The 18,405-nt window shown below is 48.1% G+C and overlaps 8 protein-coding genes across 8 annotated transcripts; 5 read left to right on the top strand and 3 right to left on the bottom strand.

The window, feature by feature from the left end:
- Nucleotides 1-555: 555 nt before the first annotated feature.
- FTJAE_7309 (cytochrome b2 mitochondrial) lies at nt 556-2,108 on the top strand (the record flags this gene model as incomplete). Its single annotated transcript, XM_037354013.1, has 3 exons — nt 556-682; nt 740-1,891; nt 1,948-2,108. The coding sequence occupies 3 exons, from the start codon at nt 556-558 to the stop codon at nt 2,106-2,108; spliced, it is 1,440 nt and encodes a 479-aa protein (XP_037205611.1).
- A 928-nt stretch (nt 2,109-3,036) lies between these two features.
- On the top strand, nt 3,037-3,859 carry FTJAE_7308 (polysaccharide deacetylase; the record flags this gene model as incomplete). The annotated part of the gene is made up of 2 exons (XM_037354012.1): nt 3,037-3,730; nt 3,786-3,859. The coding sequence occupies 2 exons, from the start codon at nt 3,037-3,039 to the stop codon at nt 3,857-3,859; spliced, it is 768 nt and encodes a 255-aa protein (XP_037205610.1).
- Nucleotides 3,860-4,614: 755 nt separating this feature from the next.
- Nucleotides 4,615-5,578, bottom strand: FTJAE_7307 (chitin binding protein; the record flags this gene model as incomplete). Its single annotated transcript, XM_037354011.1, has 5 exons — nt 4,615-4,992; nt 5,042-5,096; nt 5,145-5,346; nt 5,402-5,463; nt 5,511-5,578. The coding sequence occupies 5 exons, from the start codon at nt 5,576-5,578 to the stop codon at nt 4,615-4,617; spliced, it is 765 nt and encodes a 254-aa protein (XP_037205609.1).
- A 744-nt stretch (nt 5,579-6,322) lies between these two features.
- Nucleotides 6,323-7,722, top strand: FTJAE_7306 (hard surface induced 3; the record flags this gene model as incomplete). Its single annotated transcript, XM_037354010.1, has 4 exons — nt 6,323-6,361; nt 6,419-6,601; nt 6,809-7,034; nt 7,088-7,722. The coding sequence occupies 4 exons, from the start codon at nt 6,323-6,325 to the stop codon at nt 7,720-7,722; spliced, it is 1,083 nt and encodes a 360-aa protein (XP_037205608.1).
- Nucleotides 7,723-8,604: 882 nt separating this feature from the next.
- FTJAE_7305 (hyaluronan synthase) lies at nt 8,605-10,217 on the top strand (the record flags this gene model as incomplete). Its single annotated transcript, XM_037354009.1, has 2 exons — nt 8,605-9,917; nt 10,193-10,217. The coding sequence occupies 2 exons, from the start codon at nt 8,605-8,607 to the stop codon at nt 10,215-10,217; spliced, it is 1,338 nt and encodes a 445-aa protein (XP_037205607.1).
- A 1,072-nt stretch (nt 10,218-11,289) lies between these two features.
- FTJAE_7304 (uncharacterized protein) lies at nt 11,290-12,537 on the bottom strand (the record flags this gene model as incomplete). The annotated part of the gene is made up of 1 exon (XM_037354008.1): nt 11,290-12,537. One exon carries the CDS (start codon nt 12,535-12,537, stop codon nt 11,290-11,292), a length of 1,248 nt encoding a protein of 415 aa, XP_037205606.1.
- Nucleotides 12,538-14,640: 2,103 nt separating this feature from the next.
- Nucleotides 14,641-16,342, top strand: FTJAE_7303 (uncharacterized protein; the record flags this gene model as incomplete). Its single annotated transcript, XM_037354007.1, has 3 exons — nt 14,641-14,951; nt 15,015-15,392; nt 15,445-16,342. 3 exons carry the CDS (start codon nt 14,641-14,643, stop codon nt 16,340-16,342), a joined length of 1,587 nt encoding a protein of 528 aa, XP_037205605.1.
- Nucleotides 16,343-16,514: 172 nt separating this feature from the next.
- On the bottom strand, nt 16,515-17,796 carry FTJAE_7302 (integral membrane protein PTH11; the record flags this gene model as incomplete). Its single annotated transcript, XM_037354006.1, has 4 exons — nt 16,515-16,921; nt 16,980-17,044; nt 17,096-17,583; nt 17,641-17,796. 4 exons carry the CDS (start codon nt 17,794-17,796, stop codon nt 16,515-16,517), a joined length of 1,116 nt encoding a protein of 371 aa, XP_037205604.1.
- Between the last annotated feature and the right edge of the window lie 609 nt (nt 17,797-18,405).

Raw genomic sequence — 18,405 nt, 5'->3', positions numbered from 1 at the left:
TTGCTGTCATTCAATTATTGCTTAACCAGGAGCTATTCAATTACATAGACTGGGTTGTGTTCTTGTTCCGTTGTGGTGGTGCAGGTTGCACCGGTTCCTTCATTGACATCTCTCATGTCAAGACAGGTAGTTAGCTCAGGATGGTCGGAATAGCAGCCATGCAATGATGTTGCGAGCAGATCCCAAACCGAGTCTCTTGAAAATGATCTCCTAGTTAAATAGAACAATGGCTTCATGAGAGACTAGTATATGCCCACTGCTTTATATGATAATAGTAGGCTGTAACGAATAGAATAGAAATCATTAAATGCTCCCGGGTAGCATCCGAGAGAGGGGACAAGTGCTGACCTCGGATGAGACCCGAAACAGATGCGGGGTGTAGGAGATCCACCAATCGGAGCACAGAGACATCGTTTCCGGGAACTTGAACTCCAGAATTCCGTTTGTGACTGGCAATTCCGATACGTTAAATACATTCTTGGATGGCCTTTCGCGTGAGGAGGGGCCATTACTATCACCGACTGCGTCGATACCGATCTTCAATTACCTCAAACCATGTCGAAAGAATTCTCCGAAGAGGATATCGCCATGCATAACACGCCGGAGGACCTATGGCTCGCGATCAATGATAAGGTCTATGACTTCACGGATTTTGCGCCAGATCACCCAGGAGGTGCCGAGAGTGAGTAGCCGATTACTATCTGACATTACCGCATGTGTATCTACTGACACCGGAAAGTCATCTATCGATATGCTGGCAAGGATGCGAGCGATGAATACAACAGTTTTCACGCGCCGTCATTGGTACAGAAAGCACTAGATGCCAAGTATCACCTCGGATCTCTCAAAGTGTCTAAGAGCAACAAGAAGAAGGAACCAGAGTTCAATGACCAAGCAAAGAGCAAACCAAGAAATCCCAACGAGAGACCTCCTCTTCGCGACATCATCAACTTGCAGGACTTTGAGAACGTAGCATCAACAGCACTGGCAAAGAAGGAATGGGCCTATATCAGTGGAGGAGCGAACGATAATCTCACCCGTGACGCGAACGCCTCATTCCTCGGACGGATCTGGCTACGCCCAGCAGTCATGAGAGATGTCCGAACAGTCGACACCACAACTGAGCTATTCGGGTGCAATCTCCAGTTGCCAGTATACATCTCACCAACTGGTGCAGCCTTGACTGGCGGTGAACAAGGAGAACTCGCATTAGCCAAAGGAGCAGCAAAGACGGGCATCATTCAGACACTCGCGACACCCTCTTCTTTCCCGCATGAAGATGTTCTTGACGTCACGCCAGAACGAGCCTTTTTCCAGTTATACGTCAACAAGAACCGCAAACTCTCCGAAGCCCTGCTGAAAAAGGTCACAAAAACCGGCAAGATCAAGGCACTCTTCGTCACAGCAGATTTACCCGTCGTCTCCAAGCGAGAAGCTGACGAGAGGGTTAAAAGCGCCAAGGTCGGACCAGGGGAAGATTGGAAAGGATCGGGACTGGCACGTCAGACGGGCTCGTTCATTGATCCATCCCTGAATTGGGATGATATCACCTGGCTCCGTGCTCAGGTCGACGTCCCGATTGTTATCAAGGGAATTCAGAGATGGGAGGATGCTAAATTGGCTATGCAACACGATGTGCAGGGTATTGTCCTCAGCAATCACGGAGGTCGCGCAGCAGATACAGCTCCCCCGTCCATTTTCCTACTCTTGGAGCTTCATAAGAACTGCCCCGAAGTGTTCAACAAACTCGTCGTGTTAGTTGATGGTGGATTTAGAAGAGGCTCTGATGTTCTTAAAGCTATCTGCCTTGGAGCATCAGCTGTTGGTCTCGGACGACCCTTCGCTTACTCAGTAGGCTACGGCGAAGACGGCGTCGAGCACGCCTTCAATAGTAAGTCATCACTACCTGGAGTTCAAATAACACTTCCAATACTAACACTCCCCAAGTTCTACGAGACGAGCTGGAAACCGCGATGCGTCTTTGTGGCCTGACAAACTTGGCACAAGCCAGCCCCGACTATGTAAACACTTCGGATGTAGATCATCTTGTCCGCGTTGGAGGACATCCTTACGCCCGAAAAGTGCGGAGACCCAGTTCCAAGCTTTAATGAGGTCACGGCACATCGAAGCTTGTGAATAGCCGTGCGGGTATCGACATTCCGAGAAAAGCGCATGGCTTTTCGGCAACTCCACGATCGATTACTCCTCCGACCCGGCATAAATGGCGTGGCTAAGTTGATGAGGTTACAATATCGGTACAGAAGAGGGTTGGACGCTCAAGAGAATGAGGGGGATGGGTTATATTAGATCTGGGGTTCAATATCTGTGCTTAGCTTTTGCATTTTGCCACCGGGTAAAATACGTAAAATGAAGGAGGGCACGTCAAGTTCAATGCCGAATAGATTGACAATTTACTTGGAAGCTGACCATTTATTAGTGATGCCTCTCTGTGGATCTAGCCTGTGGAGTCGAGTAACCACTTCCGAGAGGATGAAACCGGTCCCAGTTTAACCGCTTGCACTGCAATGCCGGAGGAACAATGCCCGGATCGTCGAATAAAGTCAAAGCTGAAGCTCAGAATGGCAACATGTCACCAAACCAGTCTCCGCATTGTCGAACCACGTGGCGATGGTCCAGATCGAGGAGCCCGGCTGTTTATCAGCTGCCCTGCCCTGTCATCGATTGACCCAGCCCTCTGAAATCACCCGTCGAATCATGGGTTATTCCGTCCGTTTGTGGTTTAATTGCTAGGGGGTACAGGGGGTCGTGAATTTAGCCTGAACACAACAAACAGCGTTTCAGGACATATTCCCACTGGGGTCAAAGGCCTGATTCATCTATGCAATGTTATGATCAGGGAGGAATAGCTTCGGGCCGGCTCAAATGGAGAATTTGTTTGAAACAATACCTCGTTCAGTGATCATCCCTATATAAACACTCCTTGGCACCGACTTTCAATATCGCTTTGCCTTGTCAATCACTTCTCATTCTTCATTTTTTGTATATATCTATCTTTTTCGTACATATTCACCCACAATGAAGTCATTCATCAAGGCTGCTGTCAGCACTTTCCTGCTCGTTGGCACCGTCGCCGGCGCTGCTATCGAGGACCCCGTTGAGCTCTTCAACCGCCAGGCATCCGGTGTTGTCATCCGCCAATGCACCCGGCCCGGTGTCCTCGCTCTCGCCTACGATGACGGCCCTGGACAGTACACCAGCCAGCTCGTCGACATCCTCAACAACGCCGGTGCCAAGGCCACCCTCTTCCTGACCGGCACCCTCTACGGCTGCATCTACAACCAGCAGGCCGCCATCAAGAAGGCCTACAACTCTGGCCACCAGATCGCCAGTCACACCTGGACTCACCCCCAGAACTTCGGCAGTCTCAGCACCGACGGGCTCAAGCAGGAGATGCAGAAGGTCGAGCAGGCCCTGGTCAACATCATCGGCAAGAAGCCCGCCTACATGCGCCCTCCCTACCTCGCCACCGGCGGCAATGTGCTGCCCACCATGCAGCAGCTCGGATACAAGGTCATCACCGACGATGTCGACTCCGGTGACTGGAATGGGCAATCGGCGCAGCAGAGTCTGCAGAAGTTCCAGCAGGCTGGTGCTGGTGGAAACGGTCACATTCCCCTCATGCACGAGACCTACGCCAGCACGGTGCAGACTCTCACTCCTGCCTTGATCAACTGGGCTAAGCAGAACAACCTCAAGCTCGTTACTGTTGGTAAGTTTGGCAAGGAAATGGATCAAGTGTAAGAAGTGTTGCTAACAATTCGTAGCTGACTGCCTTGGTAACGCTGGTGGTGCTTACCAGTCTGGAACCTTCAACGGTAACGGACAGAACTACTGTTAAGTCACCAATTAGCATGACTGAAGAGTTTGTTGGAACAAATCTATCAGTTGCTATTTGCGATGTTGTTTCAAGTTGAGAGGCGGTTGTATGAACGGAGTTTTCAAGTCTAGTGATTCAGATAGCTGAGCTACATCACAATGCCAAGTACATATTTCTTTCTGCAAATGGCTTCGCCTGACGCAGCGTATATATACAGAAAGACCCATTATTTAAAATAATGCTGATCACGTACCCTTGAGCCTTTTGGGACCACGGAGACCCCTCTTTCTCTCTTCTAGTTACCACTTGGGACCATTGTTATCAAGGAGAGATACAAAGTGAATCAACTATACAGGCCCTACCCAGAGTTACACGGAGCATAGTCAAGTGTCGTTGGTGGCAACACAGATACCGGCAGTGAGCCTTCCGTTGACGTTTATACTGCTGAGGCTGGAGTTGTCATTGATGCCAGTGCCGACACCAACGTATAGGATGCCAAGCTCGCTCGTCCTATCACCAAAAAGATTGAGTGGTAGAGCGTCCGGGTCCTGGTATTGCCATTTCTTTCTGGGAAGAACATCTCATTAGCTTAATCCGTAAACGTATAAATCTGTTTCTTACAGAAGCTCACTATCGACTATAGACATTTATATGCCCAGAAGCTTACGGCATCAAGATAGTGCTACTAGGGCTATCGGAATTGTGTATATAACTAGATGTTATGCTTTGTTCTTCCATATAGGTACCAAATGTCGATTAGAGATTATATCATTAGTCTAGTGTCTATCAAAGCCCAAACATTCCGAAACAGATACAAATTTGAAACCCTTGGAGGTAAAGAGATCCAATAGGTGCTGCGTTACAACTGTGGCGCTGGTATGGTATCGGCCATGCATCAAGACGATAGGTCCTGCATAGTCGTCCTTATCGATGTTGGGCTGATTGCCTACCCAGTTCTTGATGATCTCAATGGTGGACTCATATTTGTCATCCGTTCCAAAGATCCAGTCTAACGTGTCCATGTTCCACTGTATAATATTGTATCCATTGTCATTCAGGGTCATTCTGCAGTCAATTTCACATGCGCCATAAGGAGGTCTGACGAAACTGGATCGTGACCCAACCACATCATACAGCCATGCATTCATCTTTTCCTGTAAGGCATTAGCTTCAAAGAATAAAGACAAGGTATACAGAGCATACAATATTATCCAATGCCTTGTCATGGCCAGCGTCATCTAGGTTGATATGGTCCCATCTAACGGGCATTAGTTGAATAGACTGCAGAAAACTTGGCAAAACTAACGTATGGATTCCAATTTGATGCCCAGCTTTATGAGCAGCTTGCACGTATTTATCCAGCTTCACCGTATGGTAATGGTGCGGAGCATTTGGAAAGAATGTCGCTGTTGCGTTGTAGCTCTTCAAGAGCGCCAAGAGGTCGTATATCCCCTCATCAGGATTATCGTCATATGTAAGAGCGATAGTGCGTGGCGTAACACATCGCCCTACAGAGATTAATCGGGGATCTTTCTTTTCTGCGAGCTCGCTGGGTTGGCTTACTGTATACCTTTGTGCGTTCCTTCAAGGCGGAGGATGCACCATAGTCTGAGCTTCCCTGGAAGCTGAAGATAATTAGAATGTCTTGGTGTAAAGAGTCTGAGCACCTTACTAGAAGAAAACCAGGGCGATTACGAGTAGAACCAAGATCCCCTTGTGGGCTGGCTGCAAGCTGGACATGACTTGAGTGGGCTTTTTGTGGTGTGAGTAGATGTGAAAACTAAAGGCGAAAAGAGTCTAGCAAAGATTCAGAATACGAACTGAACCAGCATTCCCACCTCTGTATAAATCTGTCGTCACAAGACTTGCTGCAGTTCTCCGCCTCAAAAGTCCCATACACCCTTCCGACCCGAGGTAGCGTCACGCCGCAGCCGGCATTTCTCTCTGCCAACTATTGCAAGGCAACGCCTTTCACCGCTTGACGAGAAGCTTTATTCATACATTGTTCCGGCAATTCCGATGCCACCGTCATCACATCACCGCCTTGATATCTTTACGGGCGTCGAGAGTCGGGACTACCAAACGTTAAGTAGCGGGGTGAAAAACGTGTGCGTGTCCGTGCATGAACCTGGTTCCCGGTAGTGATGTAACAACGAGTGACTTCGCTGAATTTTTAAGTTTGGCTCTCGGGCAATATTTTCTCGATGTAACATAACGGCAATTCCGTGTGAGTAAAATCGGTAAAGACAGGCAAGTGGCTGTTGCAGGCGATGAGGTGAGGCGTGCGATGGAAGCACTGACATTGAGCGAGTAAAAGTTGGGAAATCGGGACGTTTTGCTAGTTGTGTGGCTATGGCATTACTTCTCTTAAAGAAGAAAAGCCATATTAGGAAAACTTGTGTCAGCCACCAACACTTGTACTTATCATCAACTAGGAAGCAGGATACTCTTCTCTCGTTATTCTTCATGCATCATCAAGCAGATATGACCACCAAAAAAGAAGGACACATACAGTGGATCGAGGTATGTTAACAGCAAAGCACCATCATTTCTTGTTAAGTACCAACTAACGAGTATCAGGGCCTCCGTGGCATCGCGTCAACGCTGGTCTGGATCGCTCATGTTACACGGGCCTATGATCTTGACCTCTACTCTCCAGTCTCTGGCGAAGGATTGAGACCACGACTTTTCCAACTTCCTTTCCTGCGGATTTTGATCCAAGGCCGAATGGGAGTTATTATCTTCATCTATGTCACAGGCTATGTATGTGCACTGAAACCATTGGCATTGTTTCGACGGGGCAATTATGAAGCTGGCTGGAGTTGCGTTTCCAAGTCTGCGCTTCGGCGACTTCCACGTTTGTTGTATCCCAGTGCCGTTGCAACAATCATAGCGTGGGCTGCGACACAACTGGGACTTTTCGAGGCTGCAAAAATGACGAATAGCTACTACCTGACTCAAACAGTCCAGGACAAGCTACCGCTATCTTCAGCAGTCGGGCAACTCTTTGTCAATATTTTCAACACCTGGACGGGAGCTGGAAACAAGTATGACGTTCATCAGGGCACGCTCTTCGAACTGTTCAAAGGCGGGATGTATGTGCTTCTGTTCATCACTGCAACTGCAAAGGTTCAAGCAAAGTTCAGAATGGGCGCATCATTAATCCTATGGGCCTACCTTTGGGCTTGTGGCCGACGTAAGTAGTCTTCTTGAAACGCATTGCTGAGGATATGGCTGACAGATCTACAGCGTACCTTATGCAATTCTGGTGGGGAGTCTTCATGAATGACTTGCATAACTCTAAACTGTCCCAGCGTATCTCATGGAGCAAGTCTAGGTATATCCCCTGTCTGGGTTTCTTGTCCGTAGCAGTCGGTCTGTTCATCGCATCATTCCCTGAAAGCCGCATTGAGTTGGCTCCCTGGTCACATTGGCAAAATCAGATCTTATCAGCAATTGTCCCTAAGGACTCCGAATTTCCCAAGTTCGCATCTTCCTTCGGATTCTGTCTTTTCACAATTGGCGGAGTCTTGTTACCTGGGTATACAGACATTCTATCCCATCGTGTCCTGGTATGGCTCGGCAAGCGGTCATTCGCGGTGTATCTTCTCCACGGTACGCTGCTAAGATGGTTACTCACGTGGATGGTATATGGAACTTCTCTATCACCCACTCTACAGGTTCAACGGCCAGAAGGTGCTTCTCCAAAACTTGAATATGCGGGTAATACGTGGCTACTCTTTTGTCTACCACCTTGGCTTGGGGTTCTATATGGACTCGCTGAGATGTGGACAAGATATGTTGATACGGCAGCTGAACGATTCACCAATCAGGTTGTTGCCTACATTCGACAGGAGGAGCTGAAGGGCTTGTCATTGGTCTGAACGCAAGTGCGTCAAGTACATAATACTACTCTCACGATACTTGGATAGAATGGTCTGGGGCGACTTCTGATGTTTTTAAAACGCTTATATAAAGTGGCAGAGTTTAGAACCAAATGCATATGTGTGTTTACTCCAGGAGCACGTTCAATCGACTTATCTCTTATCCTCTTGATCTATATGCAAGTAGCTATAATGTTGGTCCTCCATGTTGGTCCTCCATGTGCCATAGAACAGCTAAGCAATTTTGGGCCACTGATCTGAATAATCCGATCGTGCGTTTCCATGAAACTCGTATTCTTCCTAGTCACCGCCTACTTACTGAATAATAGTTATCACTTCCCGAATAGCATCATTACTCCTCGATAATTGTAGCATGTAAGAATGCGTTACAAGAGGCGGTGTGATACTCCTGCAGTTTACCGTCTGCAGGCTTGACTCGATAGCCACGACCCTTGTCACGACGTCTTCATTGGGTTCACAAATACGATGCCGATAGACTTCTGACTCGTATTCCGGGCCCTACTCTCTACGTTGCATTAGAGCGGGCGGGCCGATGGCGATGTAGCCTCGGCAAGTCCTCAACTCAAGGCGAGCCTATCGAAGCTCTAAGACATGACCTCAACACTTTTCTACCCTCTCGACCTTATGAGTGACCAATGAAAAACGACCCGACGGTAATGTCGTTCGACGAACGGATGAACTTTGGAGAGTTTAAGCTTCATCGGTGAACTTACCGTACGCTCGGGCTATTTTCGCCACAGGCTAAATGCAACAAAACCAACGGTTACTGCCACTTCTTTAGATCCAGTGCCTAACCATTCTAAACGTGATTATTTATGCCTTGAAATTGCGATTTAAAAACCAATCTTTGGCGCTTGTAAAATGACGGACTCTTATCTTCGTCTCTCGTTTGGCATCTTGAACATATTGGGATTACTTCTACTATCTTTTATACCATGGCCAACTCCTCCTCCAATCTTCATCGGGCTGCCCGCCAAGATACTGCAGCTTATCGCCATCTTCTACAAGGTCGAATATGTGCACATGGTATGGCGATGGATCAGATATGAACCTGTGCAGGCTCCCGCCAAAGACGACAAGCTCCCCTTCATCAGCATCGTCATACCCGTCTTCAACGAATCCGAGTTCGTGAGAAACTCAATCAAGTCTATTGAACTGTCAGACTATCCCAAAGATAGGATTGAGCTGATAGTCATCGATGACGGCTCTACTGATGATACATGGGAACATGTCAACAAGGCTGCAGGCTCGGTCTCCACGTCCGGAATAACGCTTCGGCTCTTACAGCATGCCGTAAACCAGGGAAAAAGAAAGGCCATACAGACTGGGTTTGCTACTGCACTTGGAAGTATCATCATATCACTCGACTCAGATAGTGTCGTGGAGAATGGTGCGCTCCGCAATATCGTGAGCCCTTTAGTGAAGGATCCTTCGATCGGCGCTGTCGCTGGACACCTGGCTGTCTTGAACGTATCGAGTAGCAGCATATTCTCGTTTCAGAGTCTTTTGCCGCGACTCTTGGATATTGTCTTTGATCATATCGGTAACCTACCGCGCTCGGCACTCTCAGCTGAGGGGTTTGTCACGATCCTCCCTGGCGCTTTCTCAGCCTTTCGTGCAGATGCAGTACAATCTCATATCGATAGGCTATGTACAAGCACATTCCTTGGCGCACCTCTGAAACATGGAGAAGATATGGAGCTCGCATACCGCATTCTCTGCGACGGATGGAGGACGGTTTACCAAAGCAACGCTGTCGTTCATACTATGGCGCCTGAAAATCTTGAAAAAGCGCTACTGATGTTTTCCCGATGGGAACGTACCAACTATACTTTCCTCTGCATGGGATATCCTGCTTTGACAGTGCAGAAAACATTGAAGCTATGGCTTGCAATGCGACCCCAACCCGTTCAGTCCCCAGAGTTTGCCGACAAGGAAAAACAGGAAGACGAACCCTTCATCACCAAAGACGGAACAGGGAGCATATATCCATTTATAAACGTGGCATGCATCTGGCTGAAAGGCCCACTGATGCTCTTGGTCACCTACACGTTGCTGAGATGTGTGATTCTATACCCCAGACATGCGCTTTGGATATTACTGGAGATCTCGATTCTGACAGTTTGGAGAGGCTTCATGCTTATTCCAGATGCCCTTCGAGAGAAACATACAGAGTATGTTTCTGATGTTGGCGGCCTACAAATCTATCACACAAATGGGAGGCTGGTATGGCGATTGATGCTTTCCTGGCTGGCGGGGATGTTTCAGTTGGGGGTTCTGAGTTGGACCTCGATTTTCGGAATCGTGACTTTGAAGAGCCAAAAGTGGTGGACGAGATAAATATGTAGTTATTTAGTTTAGAAATCATTGTATGTGATCGTTCGACTTCGTTCAGAAGTTGTATAGAGTTTATAAATAGATTATTAGACTTTCACTAAGTATGTCATAGCTGGGAGTACCTGGCTACATCGTAAGGAGCCCCAAAGTCTATGTGATTGCCGGGTCCCCATTACCGAGCCAACAGAGTCAGGTAGGCTTCCGGCAAGAGGGAAACGACAATGATAGGCTCAATCAGCCGAACCAAGACAGCCCTGCCATTTTCAAGTTTAACTGCTACCCAGGAGAATAAAAGTATTCATGCTCTGTCGCGCTAATTGATTCTATATAAGCTGTGTTTTACTTCTGGGATTCGTCTCTTACAATAATAAAAGCCACACATCTCATCGATAGTTGTTCTTGGTCTCTTTTCAATATCACCAACCTTTAGAGAGCAAGCAAGCCATCCTGCAGTGCGATGTTTGTGAACAACCAGCAAAAAAGGTCTGATGAACCAGCCTGCCTATGTCATAGCGGCACTTCCTTCCCCGCAATTGACCACCCTCGGACGGACAAGCGCAGTCTCGGTTATGTCATGAACCTCGATACACAATTGACGACATTGTTGGTCGCAATCCGAGCATGTCTTCTATGTTCAAACGATTACCGGATAATGCAAGATGCGCTCCTGGCTCTAGAAGGCATCTTGCTGCTTCTCGAAGCAGAACAACGCGTCTATGCTCCATCTACAAGGACTCAAACACCTGAAAACAGCTACTTATCGTCCCACCAGTCAGGTAGTAGTCCAACATCACCTGAAGAATCCACACCGGAGAAATTCGTGTTCGGAAGCCTTATCCTCGATGATACTGAGAGCAGAGTCATCGCAAGAAGGCTTATCAGAGACGCAGCTATAAGAATGGGGCAGAACCTTCGGTGGATTGGTATAAAGCGCAAGGCTGGGATATTAGGTCCTCAGAAACTCGACCAGGAAATAGAACTAGCTATGGACCGCGTGAAAATTATAGTCGCAAGAACGTCTCTACATTTACATAAGTCTTAAGATAGACAGGAAAGTTGTAGACAAACTTGATACCATAGAGTAGACAGGCACATTCAGGGGAACCAACGAGTCCTGTTATCATTCGCACATCTACGTTATAGACAGGTGAAAGCAGTCCGTGGTCCACAAGAACACTGTCCAATAAAGCTTCGTTTTTTTATTTACTCCTATATACTACAGAACTGCTCGCTTTCCAAAAGGTCTATCGCTCCAGAGATCGCTTCTAATCGACTCTCAGCCATTTCGAGCATGAGTCGGGTCATTTTGTACCATCGACTCGGCTTCCCTTCTCCTACTGTACAACTAGTGCTGTTAATGTCTTCTATCACACGAATGGCCCTCGTGATCCTGTATTTGACGAGTTCATATGTGCCAATAATGCCGTTTTGCCCTGTTAGGACCGAGTCGCCGATTTTCAGGCGACAACTCTGGAGAGCAGCAGGATCCTCCAGAGCGTCTGCAATTCGAGATGAGATCCAGTCGTACATTAAAACCAACGCGCTGGATAACTCCATGCTTCGAGACATACACACCGGACATCCCGAAATTCGCTTTTGCACCTGCTCGGCTGTCCATGAGACTTGTAATACTGCATCCAGACGTAGAGAGGACGAGCTCCCCGATCCAGTGATATACATAAGCAGTTGGGCTTTGCTCAGTAGCTGGGGCCAAGAGGTTGCACATGGATGGTCGTCAAGATGACATGACCCGAGTGGTCGTTTGACGATGTCGGTGATTGTGGCCATGATGGAGTTGATGTCCATGTCGAGCTCTGGAAGATGTCCATCGGATTTGTCTGTTTCAAGGCCTGCGACTTTGTAAAATCCTGCTAGGCTTGAGCAGGTATGGCTCGGTGGCCACTCGCTAGTCGCACCATATCCTGGACATGGGTCTTCTGAGCCATTATTAAAAGGAGCATTGTCTTGGTTCCATTCTTGCTTCAAATGCCCGGGTGAGGCCGAGCCAAGACCCTCATCTTTACTCAACAGTATATCCTGCAGTATCAAGTCATCCAAATCGCAGACGCTCGAGGGCTGGGTGACATCTGAGCCGGGACATGGTGTTAAAGTCCAAGGATACTGCAACAAAAGTGCGATATCTTGTGAGTCAGGAGAGGACAGAAGGATATCTGGGTTTGGTAAGGTCGGTAATTCGTTTTCCAGAGAAGATAGACCATTGACTGGTTGGTCGTTGTAACAGATGAGGTTCGTTTGTGCGCCCCGGTCAATACAGGATGTGATTAATGCTTTGCTCTGCTTGGGCTTCAGACGCGGACGCCCAGCTCGCCGAGCTTGGCTGTATACGCAGTCTAGGCCTCGTATTCGACATCGCTGACAAGAAGGCATTTCACCACTGCATTTGAGCTTGCTTTTAGTGCAGCTATCACAGCAGCCTCGAAGTCTCGGCTGGGTCATGGTAATTGAGCATTGATTTCGGAGCAGAATAGGGTTGTGCATATTCTCCCAAGGATCCAACATTTATTTAATGAGTAAGTAGACAGCTTGGTTGCTGATAAGACGAGCCGCTTTTGAGGTCTTTGCGTTTTCGAAAAACATTCGATGGGCTCAGACCGCCTGATTTTCTGAATCGGCGATCCCATCAAGGACTGCCCTGCCATTTTGTCATTACTACTCTCTTTGTGAGCTGGTAGACTTTTAAGTTACCTGACCGCCATGTGCGGGTTGCAGCTAAGACCTGTAGCTCAAAGCTTATCCTCAGCCGTAGACATGGGAAACTAATAAGTTGAATGCCCCAGAGAAGTTTAAGCTGCTTATTATTATATTATTTTGTTGCCAACCGTATTGCGCTTCAACATAATATACAAGACTAAGAAGTGATGTTGTCTGTAGCAACCGCATTACCAATTCCGAAGCCAAACGTTGCAAGATATAAGGTTTATACGAGAATGAGAAACGAGGTCGCATTGGCATTGGAGGCCATGTTACTCTGACAAGCCAACCGCGTCAACGGAGAATGAACATACGATGTAGTAGGTGCCTGGCAATGGATCCCAACAAGGAAGTATCGCGGCCATGAATTGCTCGGTGTTTTATATGGGCTGACTAAGGCCTGGGCTACTTAAAACTTCTTGTTGGCTGCCAGCTCTTTGCGCCAGAGAGATATGTAAGCTATCCGTAAAGTGGGGGGGAGTTAGCCCTGAAATACAGGGGACTCGCCTATATCCAGCCCTGAGCGGTGGAACTGCTCAGCTATATCTACGGTAATTAATAGTTAGCCATTAGATCCTAGGCTCAGACAACTGCAATATCAGATAAGTAAATTGTAAAGGACTTCAATTCAAATACTTATCATATCACTAGGAAAAGGCCACGAAAACATTGACCATCGCTTTTTCTGCCCACAGTAGCCAGTCTTCTTTATAGCATCTCTCTGTAGCTGCCAGAACCAAATTGCGATATGCCCAGTATTGTATTTAGACTGGTACTGGGAGAGTACACTGGTCTTTCCTCATACCATTTCTGCAAAAGCCTTCGGCATCATTTTCTCCAGTATCATAGCACATCGACGAAGGTACCAATTTGCTGGTAGTAGCTATTACCGAATCTGGTTTCGGTGTGACAGAATTATTCACATGCCACCACATAATCGAGGCATGGCCATCCTTATGTAGTATCTCCGCGTTTTTGCGGGGTGACATTGGTCACTGGAACTTAAAGGGGCGCACCTCAATCAGATGAGCCTCAGTCAGGCCAAGTCACCCAGTATGCCAAGAATAAATAAACTCAAGACTAGATCAGCATTCCTCTCAAGAAAAGCTATGATGACTGGTCCTTTCATCAGCTGTGCAATCTGGAGGCCGCAGCAGCTTGGTGCCCAACCTCCGAGTCACAACGGAGACTTCCCGAAAATGGCCTCTAAGTTAGATAACTGCTATCGATCTGGTGGTGGCTTGGCCACAGAGCGATGTGGCCTTCTATACCATGGGCTTTGCCCTTCGTCAAGATTACTGGCCACTGGATAATGTGGTCTAGACGCAGCTGGGCGAACATGGGTGCATGACCATTTGCGGAGTGACACAGGCTTCAGGCAACCTTTTTGCTTTTAGTCGTACGGCTGAGCAGCCAGTCTAAGCTTAATCGAAGGGGCTGAGCACTGCAGATTAATGTATAGATAACAAGGTCTTATCTGCCCCCTATACTTGCGTCTTCCCTCCCACGATGTAATTTACCCGTTCTTGTTTTCAAACATGTCACGATAATACAGAAGCGTTCCCTTAATTCTTTCACGACTTATAGGGCGTCGGAGGCTCAGAATCTACTCCATGCAATGGCGGCAAAATCCTGGTTCCCCATTGCAGTCTTGGTCACCAGACTTCATCTTTCAATCCAACATGATCCCATCAAGGACTTTTGTCGGCGGTTTGGACACCAGACAGCAGTGGTAGATCGCAAACTCTACATTGATGGGGGACTGGTCAACTGGAAACCGCTAGAGACCGACCCAAAGAATTATACAAGTACGCTATATTCCAGTATCTTGCTCGGAGTGAAGTAACCATGTCCTCAGATACCTGGATGATGTGGCACGACCTTGATCACAACAGCAAGGATAATATGCCGCAGATTCATGCGAACCTCAGCAAGAATGTCTCGATTCCTTCCGTACATGGCGGTGCTCTGTGGGCAGATGATGTCAACTACCGATTATTCCTCTTCGGTGGCGAGTTCTTTAGTGGCAGCCCGACGACTTCGAACTTCATGTCCTACGATATATGGTATGATCAGTGGGATGATTTCGGACCGCCCTCCGATGATATCAGGCGCGTCAGTTATGGTGCTTCTACAACTGTGAAGGAGCGAGGGGAAGGGTAAGTTTACAGTTTTCCTGGCTTGGGTGGCTTTTATAAGGTGACTGGTGCTGAGTTCGTTAGATATTACTATGGAGGCTACCTTTCGAGAGCTTCTGTGCCAGACTGGACCGGCGAACGACATGCGACATCAGATCTGATCCGGTATCAGATGGATAGCAATACGTGGGCGAAGTTATCAGGACCAGACGATATAAAACGCGCTGAAGGAGTCATGACATTTATCCCTGCGAGCGACCGAGGAATGCTGGTCTATTTCGGCGGCTTTCAGGATCCTGGCGATAATGGCACGATGATCTCACAGCCACTGGATGAGATATTCCTCTACGATATGATATCGAACAAGTGGCATGTTCAAAAGGCAAACGGGACCATTCCTGAGAGTCGGGGAAGATTCTGTGCTGGAGCTGTATGGGCAGAGGATCGCAGCAGCTATAACATGTAAGCAACCCGGTCAAATTGACCTGTCATCATGATGCTGACTTATACTTAGATACATAAATGGGGGTCATGGACTGGAGGGTCCTGGATTCGACGACGTCTATATCCTATCTTTACCATCCTTCACGTGGATCAAAAGCTATCCTCTCGACCAAAACGGGACAGGTTACTACCCATCTCACAGCCTATCATGCGATGTCATCAACCAAGGCTCACAAATGCTTACTATCGGCGGAGCATTCCCACAAGAGGAAACATGTGATGTCGAGGAGGTCTGGGGCGTCCACAACATCGATTTGGGCAATCAGATTAAGTCGAACTTCAAAAAGGTCTGGGCAGGCTATGAGCCCAGCCTCTTCGGATACAAGGTTCCTGACTTTGTGACGGGCGTCATTGGGGGAACGGAAGATGGCGGTGCGACTAAGCTTAAACCTGACCATGGTTTTGTTAATCATGATCTTGGCACATTGCTCAATATGAAAGCAGTCTTTACCAAACGCACGAAGCTCGATGATGGGCGCAGTGATCCGGCGGCTACTTCATCAACAGGAGGATCAAGCTCAAAATCAGGATTGTCAACAGGTGCGATTATTGGTATCGCTGTCGGTGCTGGAGTTGTTCTACTGGCAGTCCTTATTGGTCTGTGGCTGCTCCGCAGGAAGCGAAAGGTACAGCGCGATATACAATCAGCTCCCACGACAGAATCGTTTTACTCAGTCCGATATATGCCGCAAACTTCAAGCCCGCTAAACTATCCTCAGTCTCCCGAGCGATGGCACCGCGGAAGTCCCGGAGTTCGAGAGTATGAGGGGGAAGACCCAGGTCAGGTTCACTACTGGAGACCGTTTCAGGTCAACGTGGAGCCGTGTGAGATGGATGGGCAAGGGACTAGATCACCCGAGACTCACGCCGAGATCGAATACATCAGAAGCCGTGGAGTTTCTCGCTAAGCAGCTGCTTGAAGGTTATGAGAAACGAGGATTTATTGATCACAGGAGACACGAAATCAGAGAGTGCCTGGAGCACATCTACACACGATATGCTGATTAATTGTTAAGAGTTATTATATAAGAGATTAAGTATGTTTGTGCTATTCAATACGCATGTTCACCTAGGATATTTTTAAATGTTATTATTCCTCCACGCTCTCGGCGAGTGCAACTCCTCCTCGCTCTCACTCATGGCTGTTTTCGTTATCTTGACCTCCCACTTGGTCTCCTTCTTAATACCAAGCTTGAGGTCACTCGGCTGTCTCGCATCAAACGCCGACGCTTTCTTTTCAGGACCATCCTGACGACTCACTGACGAGAGTGTGTACGCGTCTCGACTTCCAAAGGCCCTTGGTGTTCCGGGCCCAGGAGTGCGTGGTGATGATCCGTAGCCAGATGGACCGAGCGATAGAGGCTTGCTGGTCAGGTTGAGGCGGAAGGCGATTTGTTTGATCAGGGGGCGTAGGGTTGCTAAGCTACTTGCTGTGATGGCCAAGCCTTGCTCGATGGTTGACCAGATCGCGATGTCAGTGGTGTTCCCTGGTAGTGATAGGTTAGTTGATTGATGGCCACGTAATCAGGGGTATCTTCGACTTACAGAGGAAATCAGGCTTTCCAAGGAGATGCAAGTATGGGAATCGAGCAATAACGGCTGCGCTAGCGCTGTTGACTGTCAGTATAATTGGTTTCATCTGTGGTATAACAAAGACGTACATGCAACCCATAGCAAGTAGAGGGATCAGCGAGTATTTCGTTCGCTTGTGCAGCTGCAGATTCCACACAATCCACCCAGGAAGCAGCGCAAAAACAAGATCAGAGCCAACAGCGAAAACACTGTAGAGAGCTGCCAATCCAATGACGACACCAGGATTGATACACTTGCCATCTTGGTCCTTGTTCCAGAAGTACGATATAGGATGGCACTGGAACAGGGTTACGAAGAAGAAGATGCCGCACGAGATGACAGTCGAGAACATGGCGAGGTAGATGGTCCATCGTTGGATCTTTTCGGTGGTGACTCTGAGGAGGAAATAGCCGATGGAGAGTTTGCATGCTATCATGGTGAGGGCGTATCCGAGGTAGCAGAACCACCAGCACATCATCGCAGTGTGGATTTGGTTGGTCTCGAGGTCGTCGTGGTGTCTTCCCGTGCCGAACGTGACACCAACAGTCGATGAGGTCGCATAACAAGTGAAGAATACCTAGAGAAATAGAAGGTCAATTGCTGAGAACTCGCAACCCCTTGAGGCTCAACATACCATGGCGACAACCATCAGCCAGTCATCCTTCCTGAACCCATTGACCATAAACAACCGAACATAGCATCTCAAAAGACAAGTGATGATCGCCATGGCCCAGAAGGTGATATTCACCGCCATGAGCTGCGGCCCTCGATTCTCAATGTGAGCCGCCATAATGGGAGGGGACAGATCAATTGATGGTTTCTGCGCAAATAAAGTTTGTCAGGATGGAAATCCCGCCAAGAAACAAGTTCCTAGGGGCGACGAGATCCTTTAAATGAAACGACTGGATTTGCCATTGTATTTTTTGTGCTTCGGTATTATACCTGCCTGCACTGTACTAACCGTTGCATTACGTTCTAATTGCGGTATTGCCGTCCGACTGCAACGGCTGCGGTGCCCCGTATGCGGGCCAAGATAAGATAGCTCGGTGCATAATTTGCTATCGACAGAAATACCAGTTTGCTATCTAGCGTAATTACCAGTATGCCCGTTAGTCCGGCTTTCTGTCACCCAGCGTTAGCGTTTCGGTACTATTCACTTAGTGTCTCCCGTTCAAGGAGGTTCAACGGCACTCGCCAAGGATCTGAGACAGACTTGGTGTGCGTCTGCCAGGGGCGTTGCCCCATTTGGCGTACATCCGATGTAACCTCTGCCCAATTCCGCGTTTTGACTAGGCCGACTCTGGCTCGGCTCCCGTTGATCATGAACAAGCACCTGCTACGTTGAGCCCCTATAATGTTTGAAAATAAAGACCTCAACGGCTCAAAGGAGAAAAACAAG

Source organism: Fusarium tjaetaba, assembly GCF_013396195.1.
Source record: "Fusarium tjaetaba strain NRRL 66243 chromosome Unknown NRRL66243_c0000146, whole genome shotgun sequence".
Lineage (NCBI taxonomy): Eukaryota > Fungi > Ascomycota > Sordariomycetes > Hypocreales > Nectriaceae > Fusarium > Fusarium tjaetaba.
Note: the sequence above shows the minus strand (reverse complement) of the source record. Positions and strands in the feature narration are given on the sequence as shown.